The sequence below is a fragment of the Barbus barbus genome (genome assembly GCF_936440315.1).
Source record: "Barbus barbus genome assembly, chromosome: 19".
Lineage (NCBI taxonomy): Eukaryota > Metazoa > Chordata > Actinopteri > Cypriniformes > Cyprinidae > Barbus > Barbus barbus.
The window spans coordinates 15630997-15643118 of record NC_136747.1 but is presented as its reverse complement, the minus strand read 5'-3'; the positions used below and the strand labels follow the sequence as shown (position 1 = coordinate 15643118).

At 35.7% G+C, this 12122-nt stretch overlaps 1 protein-coding gene across 2 annotated transcripts in view; it reads right to left on the bottom strand.

Annotated features, from left to right (window-relative positions):
- vps50 (VPS50 subunit of EARP/GARPII complex) overlaps nt 1-12122 on the bottom strand; it is a 122038-nt gene that overhangs the window by 71740 nt on the left and 38176 nt on the right. For both annotated transcript variants that reach the window (XM_079441954.1, XM_079441955.1), the window contains exons 10-11: nt 7816-7858; nt 6808-6906 (exon numbers count right to left, since the gene is read on the bottom strand). In XM_079441954.1, the coding sequence (XP_079298080.1) occupies nt 6808-6906; nt 7816-7858 (142 nt within the window). The remainder of the gene's footprint in view (nt 1-6807; nt 6907-7815; nt 7859-12122) is intronic.

The following is a 12122-nucleotide window of genomic DNA, read 5'->3' as shown; positions in this document are numbered from 1 at the left end:
TCCAGCATCAGTGGCTATTTTCATGGTTAAAATTATGGCTGAATTATATAATGCTTTTACTATTTATTTTTGCTAAAAAAAAGTCCAAAACTGTATTTGGCTTAACTCTGTTTAAAAAAAAAAATCTCTTCAAAAGAGTTAAACTGAATTAAAAAAAAATTTGCTATATAGAGTATGTAAAAGAATAATAAAGCATTCTCTGATATCAAATCTTATAAGTGTACTTTGTTCTATGGATGTTCAGATATTTTTTCCTGGAAACTAGAAGAAAATGACAATGTATTTTCCCTGCCAAAGCAGATCTGTTTGAAGGTGAAACTTCTGGGTAACAGTGGGCCTGGCACACACTCTCACAGGAGAGGAATCATTACCCAACTACATACTTAAGCTCAGTAGGGTCCCAATGGGAAAAGAAACAGCTTTGCTACAACTTAATTACGCTTCTTCCCTCTCGCTTCTTCCTTCAGCCATGAGCGCATCCCTCCCTCGGCTTTGGCTGAATTCAATCAATCAAAAAGGCTATCAGGATATTCGCCTTCTCCTGCAGGTCAGTGTGCTCAAAAGCTGATGTGTGGAAATATTCAAAAATATTCCAACCTATTTAAATGAAAATGATGTAGCTGACAAAGTCATCAACAACTTCTGCATTTGGGAAAATATTTTTAAAAATTAAACCTGAAAACATCAAATTGTGAAAACATATCTAAAAGACAAATGTGACGGAAATATTAATTGTGCTGAGAAAAACGTGCAATTACATCCATTAGATAAATTTAAAAACCAGAAAAACAGAGAAGATGAAAAGATGGAGAATTAGATGTGCAGTCATTAGGCTAATTGCTGAGTTCATGGAATAGAGCCTGAAAGAACAGCACCTCTTTAGAGGCACAAACAACAGTTTTAACGAATGACGCAAAACTGAAACATGCTTTGCGTTTGATTTGTTTTAAACTTTGAAGTTAGATGGTCAGTAAATCAACATCTTGGTCAGATCCATGATGAAATATCCATCAGTGACGTCTCTTTAGAGTTGTTCAAATGGATTTCTATGAGAAAACACTTTAGAATATGGAACACTTATTAACTATGACTTATCCCTCAATAAATTTGCTGCTTAATAATAGTAAGGTAGTTGTTAAGTTTAGGTATTGGGTAGGATTAGGGATGTAGAATAAGGCATTAATATATGCTTAATTGGCACTAATAAATGGCCAATACTGTAGTAATATGCATGCTAATAAGCAACTAGTTAAGAGACCCTAAAATAAAGTGCATACCCCAAGTACAAAGCAGGGGAAAAGTTAGAAAGATGCAGCCGATAGGGCAGCAACTAATGCTAGTGTTTCAGTTTAATAATAAGTTTTGCTTTTAAAAATATATTTAAAAAAAATAAAAAATGAAATGAGAAAATGTTTTCAAATGATCAAACTTCTGTTTAAAATAACTAAATAAAAGAAATATAGATATTTAAAATAACAAATAAAAAAATATGAATGCATATTAATGCTATACAGGGGTCTATAAACATTGTAATATACGTAAACTGCAGGTAACTTTTTAAATCAGAAAATGTAAAATAGCTAAATTATAAATAATAGTTAATAAAACAAAAGCACAAACTGTGTTAACCATTGTAAAGTACACTGCCCTCCAAAAGTTTGGAAACACCCCAACCTTCCTAAACCTTTCAACAAGACAATGACCCCAAGCACACTTCCAAGCTGTGCAAATCCTATTTGGAGATGAAGCAGTCAGCTGGCATCATGTCTGTCATGGAATGGCCTCCCCAATCACCCGACCTCAACCCAACTGAGCTACTAGATTCAAGATTTTTTATTTGTCACATACACAATTATACAGAGTATAACCAGCAGTGAAATGTAGGTCGGAGCGGCCTGAACGGCGTCCGAACACAGCGTCGCCATTTTTGACTATGGGAGGAACTGGAACGTGATGTCCGTAAGAAGTGTCCAACCAGTGTGAATCATCTTTGGGCAATCCTTCAGGAGGCTTGGAGTAATATACAGTATCAAGTCAATGTTTGAATAAACTGACAGCTCGGATGCCCAGATTATGCAGAGCTGTAATAGCTGCTAATGGTGGATATTTTTGAATTTTTTCTATGTATAAACTGTTTACGTAATAAAATTTTTGTAGTTTGTGTTGTCCCTTATCAGTGCAAAATTATCACAAATTAAAAAGGATTCATGCCAATATTGTCCAAAACCCCACTTTTCTAGGGCGATTCCAAACTTTTGGAGGGCAGTGTATAACCTTCTACAGGAACATGCATTCTGAACATATTAACATTACTGTCTTCAGGCATGCATTTTTCTATATCTACATACATTTCTGTATTATCTGACCTGAGAAGAATAACCCACATGAATCATGAAATTGCTTTAAGCTTACTCAACAAACTGCAGAATGATGCATTTCCAAAAACATCTACACATTTGAATGCATGGATTGTTCCTGACAACACTTAGCATCTAAGCCAAGGTCCAAAATAATACTCATCAAGTGCCAAATGAGAGTAAAAATTGGCACTAGAGAATATTTGAAACGAGTATTTGAAATTATCACATCTGGTTTGTTTATTTATATATATATATATATATATATATATATATATATATATATATATATATATATATATATATATATATATATATTCTGGTCCTCAAATCTGATTGAGGGAGTGTCATGGTGGACACCTAATTCCACTTTAATTTTAAAAATAATACTTGTAAAAAAGCCCATATTTAGTTCATCTTCTTTATAATAAAAGGGCTGTACCGTATTCAGATTGGTCATTTACTCTAGTTGAGTAGGTGCAGTTTATTCAGAGATCGCGCGAGAGCATCGGAAGAAAAAATGACTGAAGTTCAGTTCGTACTAGTTAGTACTTCCATTACTAACTATTTTCATTTGTGTATTGTAGAACCACACCCAAGAATTATACACACCACACGAACAAGATCCATTTGCAGTAACAAACATTCATTTATGCACCTCTGCATTTATTCTCATCAGATGTTGTACATCAGTGGACCTTAGACTATAGCTCAATTTAATTCTTTAAAGGAATTCAACTAAATATGGTTCATTTAAAACCTACATTTTTATATTAAATCTGACAAAACCCATCCATGAACAGTTCATTAAAATTAATATTTTAGTCAAACCGAATGCACTTGCTTTCATTTGGTTAGCATGTACAAGCTTTTTGGCACTTCAATGTATTTAATTTTTAAATAATATTCAGTGTAGTTTAAGGACAGCTGTTTTGCAAAATAGAAATACTAAAATGACTATGAATTAATAAGACAAAACAGTTAAGTTATGCACTGAAGTAACCTCTCAATTACATGAACCTGTATAAGCAATCTATCACCTGAATCTGTCAGCAACCACATGAAATTCAATACCAAGTTAATTTTGTTGATTTTATCAATTACTTGTTGCACTGGTACAGTTCTCAAAAGCTTGTTTTTCATAACTAATCCCCGCAAGGATTTGATCATGCATCCCAGTTAAGTGTCCTGAATCACCTAATAACCTCTTCAGCCAGCAAATGACCCTCTCGGGGGTCTCCAAAGAGCCGACTCTTAAAATCAGAATCTGTTTCAAGGGTTACGTATGACTCACACATCTTGGAGTCAGTCCTTCAGTAATTATGGGTTGATCGGCTTAAACATCCTCACTCAGTAAGCGCAGATGAAACTGCCATAGTCTGGACTGCAGACAGTAAATAAATTAAGTTCTTAGAGCTGTGTGTGTGTGTGTGTGTGTGTGTGTGTGTGTGTATGAGAGAGAGAGTGGGAGCGAGTGAACGAATATGAATAAACAGACCAGCTGCCATCTACCCGAGAGGCTTTGGTGATCAAAGTGACACAAGAAAGGCTCATTCAGATGAGACAGGGGACGTCTCAGGACGCACATACTTGCATACTTAAAACACAGTCAGGCTGATGGACAAACACACACAAAGAAATGCTTGCAGGCACACAAAGAACACACGATTTGGATAGGATTAGATTTCTGAATGACTGGGAGTTGTTGAATTGACAGTAAGCAATACGTTAATATAAAAAAAAATCTGTATTAACTACATAAATAATGTCTTGATAGCACTATTTATACAATTAATATATTTGAATTAAATTCAAATTAAATAAGTATTTCCTGTGAGCTATAACATCACATGATCCTTCAGAAATCACTCTATTATGCTGATTTGATGCTCAGTGTTAAAAAAAATACAGCTTAATATATTTGTTGCAACTGTGATACTTTTTTTTAGGATTCTTTGATGAATACAAATTTATTTAAAATAAAACTCTTATGACATTAAAAAAATCCTTAGTGCCTTTTGATCAATTGAATGTGTCCTTAATGGATAAAAACATTCTTACTGACCACAAACCTCTGAAAGTATTTATATTCTATATACATATATAATTATACTATACATATTTGAACTGCTACAGTCGCCATTAGAAACAGACTACTGTCTCAGCCTCAGCGTCACGCCCACGGAACGTTGGCTCAGCGTCTGATGGATATGGCACACTTTTCTGGAAACACTTCAGGAATGTCGAAGTCATCGTCTGACTGGTTGAATTAAACCGGATTTCCGGGAGATGCCAGTGTCGTGTTTATTTTCGGTCCGCCGGGAAACAAAGATGCCATGGCAGAAGAAAGCCGTCGTGTTTACAAATGTGACGACGAACGCTTATCAGGGTCAACTAAACGCTGGATTTTCAAAAGTATGTGAAATATTTAAATTTCGCAGCATAGAATCTTTAAAATACATCCGAGAGTTTCACACACCGGTTTGTTATTGTGGCATCATTTCCACGCCCCGAAACGTGACACTAAACGAAACGAACCATGATTGGTTGTTTGACATGTCGGTCAAACGGCCTCATGGGCGGGCCTTGGACAATGAAAACGGCCATATATTCCAGACCTTCAGCCGTCAGTCTGAAGGTCTGGCTACACAAGACCAGGAGCAGACTACCTTTTATTTTTAACAATGGGTGGGATGCCAGCAATATTTGAACCTCCAACTGTTATTTTATCCAGAATGTTGGCAAAAAGGTCTAAATTCAAAATGAAGGTGCACCTGGCAGCACAACGACAAATTTTGCTTTAGTTACAGTTTTCAAGGTCAGAATAAATTAGGAAAAACATCGTAAAAAAAACTATAGACTGCATTCCCAGATATTTATATCCAGACAGGATTTCTCTTAAGACCTGAGTTAGCTGAAAAACAGAAGGTGATTTGCTCCATACTTTTTGAGAAGTACACAGACATGCTCAATGCAGATGCGAATTAAATCACAGAGTATACCTATGAAACATCTCCACAGAGAAAAATAGTTCTATCATTGTACACACACAAATACCATCATTAAAAAAAATCATCAACTATTGTAAAAATACACACCTTCAATTTCAGGTGTTTGACAGAGCTATAATCTTGAGTGCTGTGAGCTGATGATTAGAGATCTCCATCTGAACAATGTTTTATTTATTTTCTAACTGTTTGCCCTGCTCTTATTTTTTCCCTTTATCCAGTCATCTCACAAACACATGCAACCATGCGTGTCTAATACTTGAAAAAATATCATCTTTAATCCTGTAGATCAATGGCAGAGCAACAATAGCAGGAGATTTCTACCTGAACATCCTTTTATAAAGGGATGGAGAAGGCACCCCAGCCGGGGTCAGCTTATAATAAAACCAACAATGAGATATTTTTCCCAGATTCTGCTTTCAATCACAACTTTGCTTTCTTCGGGAAAAGACAGGTATACAACAGAGTGCACTTTCCTTCTGGCAAATCCTATGCCAGGTATGAATCATCTTCCCATTTTGGGGAGAAAAGTGGCACGGCGAGGGGAGACAGAGTCAAGAAACACTGGATAAAGCTGCGGTGACTACACCAATGAATTTATCTAGGAGAATATTTGTGATAACTGTGATTATTGTGCACTTGCAGTTCAAATATGGTAATTTTACATGATAACAGAAATGCCATAAAAAAGCACTTCATATAAATGAACAAAGAACAAACGTCTCTGAAGCGCTTTGGGGCGCATGAGCACCGTCTATCGTTGTTCATGCTGCTCTCAAAAAGTATAAACAAGCAGTTCAACGCATTGTAAATGCAAAGTGCTTCACTTTCATCTTATTTTATTAATTTTTGTATATGGCAAAAACATTTGGCTGATCCAGGTCAGATTGCTGCAAAATGACAAGTGAAAGTCAAGAATTTAAGACAGACTGTGTTATAGTAATAGTGTGTGTGTATATATATATATATATATATATATATATATATATATATATATATATATATATATATATATATATATATATATATATATATATACACATACATACATACATACACACTATTCTATTTTTATGCTATATACATGTACACATATACATATATAGCAAAAAAATTGAATAGTACGTAAAAATAAAATAAAATTAAAACAATTTATAAAATATAATTTCAGATGAAATTAAAGTATACTAAAGTGGACTCAAATATTTTAAATATGTTGACATTATTATTCATGTTCTACACTTTCTAAAATTTGTTCACAAAGACAATCAAATGTTTTGTTGTATAACTTCTTCACAAGGTGTATGTGTATTTGGCTTACGCTGTGTGCTAGCGTCATAAACAAAACAAACAAAAAAATTGGCTAATCACAGTTATTTGAATGACAATTCAGCATCAGCCAAAATGTCAGGGTCGTGACAGCTCAAGCAGCGATGACTCACCTGTGTCTTGCCCAGCAGCTTATATGCCAGTTGAACTTTGGTGTAGTGAGAAACATCAAAGTGCTTGCAGGTTTTGGACAGCGCCACATCTAGCTGTTCCTGCATAAACGAGCATGAAATCAGCAAGATCAGCAAAGGAAGTTCAATGGCATAATTTAAGTGAACAATACAGGCCAAAAAAAAAAAAAACCCTTAGAAGCCTCATTTTATAGTGCTGAAACGTACAATTACCACAAATGAATGAGAGCCTTAATAATCAATGGTTTAAATCACTGATGATACTGAACGCACAACTTCATTTTGAGCTCAAAGATAAGCATTCACATTTTTAATCAGTTGAGACGTGCGCTGCTACAGAAATAGAAAAGTGGTGTGAATCATTGTAATTTTGGTAGCAGCGCTCTGCGTTGGCACAGACGCCGTGCTATTCGCTAATGCGTGTGATGAGACAGCGAACGAGATAAAAAAGACGTGCGAGACCGATATTAAAAGAGAAACATGAAAGAATAGGGAAAATGAGTCAATGAGTAAAGGAGTTGTATGCAAGCCTGGACGCCTTCCAATTACATTTGCCACACTGAAATCTCTACATAATATAGCAGATAACACAAACATCAATGCTTGAGAAACTGTGTGTGGCTATGCGTGTTTTGTGGCGGTATAAGCTTGAATGTAGCTACCAAGTCCTGAAAGACAACAATTTATTTAATAAAACACAGTCCATCTGCCTCTGGGCCTGAGAGACTAAATGCTGGCAGACTGACACCCTGGGCGCCACTGTTAGATGTACAAACGCATGGTCAAGTGTTCCTTCCGATCTGTTTAATTCATATAATGTTGAGGCACTACATCAGGGCCACTGCTGTTGTTAAATCTGTCAAGGGTGCGTGAGTGTTTCTGAAGGGAATAGGGTGATCTGAGATTGAATGTCTGATTCAATGAAGGAGAAGATCACCATCCTAGATTCCTGTCCTTTGCCTAAGGACAACAACTAAAAGAGTAACATACCTCGATTTGCTCCAGAGTGTCTTGCAGTTTGGAATTCAACTCACTGAGGAAAAAAAAAGAGACAAGGGTGGCAAACGGTGAATAGGAATACAAAACAACAGAAATGTTAGTTCATTGTGAAGCACAAGTAACCACTGTATTCTGTTTGCAGGGTAACACAAACCACCAAAAATATTACAGCAACATGTTGGAGGCAAAAACAGCTAGCTTTCTCAGAGAAAAGGGCCGTTAGAGTGAGAGAGAGAGAGAGCACTAAAAAACACAAAACCTGCCTCACAGACAGTGACATTTCTGTGGAAAAACAGGCACTGACATTTGAAAATCAGGGGTGTATTTTTACCGAGCGTGGCTTCTTTCTTATCTTGTGCACCTGGGACAAGACTGATGTGTGTTGTTAGTGTCGCGAGGAGTGTGCTAAACTAGTCAGTTGGTTTTTCGGAATGAGGGAGGAAAAAAATGACTAGTCTGTCTTACAAAGGCGTGAATATTAAGGCTGATTTTGGGTCACGTCAATCATGAACCTTGAATTCTCTTCAAGATTAATCGCTTTTTGTATTCCCCAATTGTAAGTCGCTTTGGATAAAAGCGTCTGCCAAATGACTAAATGTAAATGTAATGAACCAATCGGTCATCTTTCTTAGGGAACTCACCAGTAAAGCTGTATGTTGGAGAGAGAGAAGGGGCGGGATCGGGAATAGTCCTCAAACCAGGATTTTAACTCGAGACGCCCGTGGTGCAACGGCTCTATATGTCGGCACGCTACCCACGAGGTGCTGACTTGCAACCAACTGTTTGTCAAGTTAAAAAAAAAAAAAAAGTCTATACAAAATACCTTGTACCACAGAAAAGTGCCTTAACTCGGACCGTAAATGTTGAATATAGTGGATTTGTTACTCAATTGTTGCTTTGATAGCTGTAATAACAGTGCTTTAAATGGAATGGGCCGCAGCAGCTCTAAATGCATGCCTTTAAAGCACTGCCAGTAAAAATACTAAAGCTAAAACAATAAATATAGCTGCGAGCAGCGATGACGGGCCCAAGCCGTCAGCATACGCCATCCCGGTGGCATCGATAAAACGGTGCCCAGCGAGCACACACATTACAGTAACCCTCTGGCAGTTTGGTTTTAAGGGATACGGCAATTATAGGGTTATTCCAAACCATCAACTCTGTGAAACACACACACACAGAACAACATATAAAACTTTAAATTCTGTGAAAATATATTTTTCATTGGTAGTTCATGTTAGTTAATGCATTTACTAATGCTAACAAATGAGAAATTATTATAGTTACCAAAGGTTTTAATGATTTATAAGCATTTTTTAATGATTTATTTTTCCATTAACTAACATGAATAATTTATTCTAACACAAATGAATAAAGTAAAACATATATTGTTAATATTTAATGTTATTTGTGAATTAACCAATGTTAAAAACAACATTATTTAACTGTTGTTAATTTACATCATTAATAAATATATACCATTTAATGTTTATCAAAATCAATTCCAAAATGTGTTAATATATTATTACATTTTAAAGTTTTATCTTTTGAACATGACTATTTTTCTAATATTAAAAATATTTTGTTCATTGTAAGTTCATACTATCAATGAAGAATTAACATGCTGTAAAAAATATATTTTTCATTGTTAGTTCATGTTAATTAATGCATTCCCTACTGTTAACAAAAGAGACTTAATTATAAAGTGTTATCAAAACCTTTAATGCTTTATAAGCATTTTTTAAGGATTTTATTGAGAAGTTTAAACAGACCCTCTCTCTCTCTCTCTCTCTCTCTCCCCCTCCACACTCACTGAACTCACACAGTCAGTCACCCACCCAGTCACCCACCGCACACATTAGAAGCACAGAGACAGGAGAACTCTGATAGTTTTAATTTTCTGCTCTCCATAGTGTATTGTAAATTCATGAAATTAATCACATATCTCAGACTGTCTTGTTCTGTGTATGTAATTTTTTATGAAGTGTTTGGAAGCTGCTCTTTAAAGATAAAAAAAAAAGTGTTCTTTTTTACTGTAACTTTAATAAATTGCCATTAAATCACCGTTCAAGATATCCTAAATCAGTCCGCAATGTAGCATCTTCAGTATCTTGGAAGCATGTGAAAAAATGTTTGGTGTGAATTTTTGGTTTCTGCTTGAAGGAGTATGAATTTGTTTACAGCCCGTTTAAAAAAAAAAAAAACACATAAAAAAAAAAAATAGCCGATTTCCTGTTGGTCGTAGCTAATGACTGTAAATTAGAAAGTTGTCCGGATTAATAAGAACAATTTATGTACCGAGTTTGGTGTCTGTAGCTATCATTATATATATATATATATATATATATATATATAATCATTAATAATTATATACCATTTAATGTTGATCAATATTAATTCCAAAATGTGTTTATATATTATTACATTTTAAAGTTTATCTTTTGAACATGACTAATTTTCTAACATTAAAAAGATTAATAAATGCTTTAAAAAAATTGCTCTTTGTTAGTTCATACTATCATGGAAGAATTAACATGCTGTAAAAATATATTTTTCATTGTTAGTTCACGTTAATTAATGCATTTCCTAATGTTAAGAATTGAGACCTTATTATAAAGTGTTATCAAAATCTTTAATGATTTATAAGCATTTTTTAAAGATTTAAAAAAACAGACCCTCTCTCTCTCTTTCTCTCTCTCACCCACTGGCTCAATCCACACAGTCACTCACACAGTCACTCACACCCCACCCCACCCCCACCCCTCACTCAGCTGCAGGCTGACAGGGATCTCTCACTCAGAAGCAGTCTAAGTCTAACTCTCTGATAGTTTTCAAATTTTCTCCTCTGCATAGTGTATTGTAAATTCATAAAATTAATCACATATCCTCAGACTGTATTGTTCTGTGTATGTAATTTTTTATGAAGTGTTTGGAAGCTGCTCTTAAAAGATAAAAAAAAAAAAGAAATGATCTTTTTTACTGTAACTTTAATAAATTGCCATTAAATCATCGTTCAAGATATCCTAAATCCGTCCGCAATTTAGCATCTTCAGTATTTTGGCATCATGATAAAAAATGTTTGGTGTGATTTCCGTGTTTCTGCTTGGAGGAGTATTAATTTGTTTACAGCCCGTTTTTAAAAAAAACCCACATTAAAATAAATATAGCCGACTTCCTGTTGGTCGTAGCTAATGACTGTAAATTAGAAAGTTGTCCGGATTAATTAGAACAATTTATGTACCGAGTTTGGGGTCTGTAGCTAAAACTAACCCCCTCATTTTTGACAAAAGGTGGCGCTATAGAGTGCCTCTTCCACGCCCGTATATGAGCTTTTTCCAGTGTCTAACTATCATTAATACTCATATGTGTGTTGAGTTTCATGACATTCTAAACATGTTATCTGCCTCAAAATCACCAGAAACGAATTTTCAACTTTGACACGTTGCCATGGCAACATAATTTTAGATATCAATCTTCCCTTCACAGTTTTACATCGGCCGTGTTTTGACATTATTCTGGTGAAGTTTGAAGCAAATCGAGTAAAAATAAGATGCTGAATTCAAAGCATTTTGAAAACGACACACTTCCTGCAGCCAGTTGGTGGCGCTATAACTTTCAGTCATAATAGTCACATCTATCCGATCGGCATCATACAAAGAACAAATCACTGAAGTTTGATCTACATCATACAATGTATGTGGACGTTATTAGGCATTTCCTGGGTCTCATTTTTCGCCATAACTTCATCGCCTCGCCACGGGCAAACCGTTCGACATATCAAAAATATCTTCGCAATTTAGCGTCCCCAATGTCCTGAGATCATGTTCACCGAGTTTGGTGGCAATCGTATGGAAATCCTCAGAGGAGTATATCAAATTCCAGAGCATGCGCTTTTTAAACAGCCCTGAATAGCCGACTTCCTGTTGGGCGGAGCCTAAGACATGCTGCGTGAAAGTTGTTCAGCTCAATGAGTTCTATATGTGTACCGAGTTTCATATGAATACGTGCAAGTATGTGTGAGCTATACATCAAGCTTTCTGACAATTTTCCAGGGGGCGCCGTAGAGCCCCTGTGCCACGCCCGGGTCCCAGCCTCAGCGGCGTCCTAATGGCCGCAGGTTCCAATGTGCGTGCCAATTTTCGAGAGTTTTCGGGCACGTTAAGGCCCCCAAAAGTGCCCGGATGATTGAAATAAAAAATAAAAAAAAAAATAAAAAAAAATAAAAAAATAAATATAGCTGCGAGCAGCGATGACGGGCCCAAGCCGTCAGCATACGCCACCCCGGTGGCATCGATAAA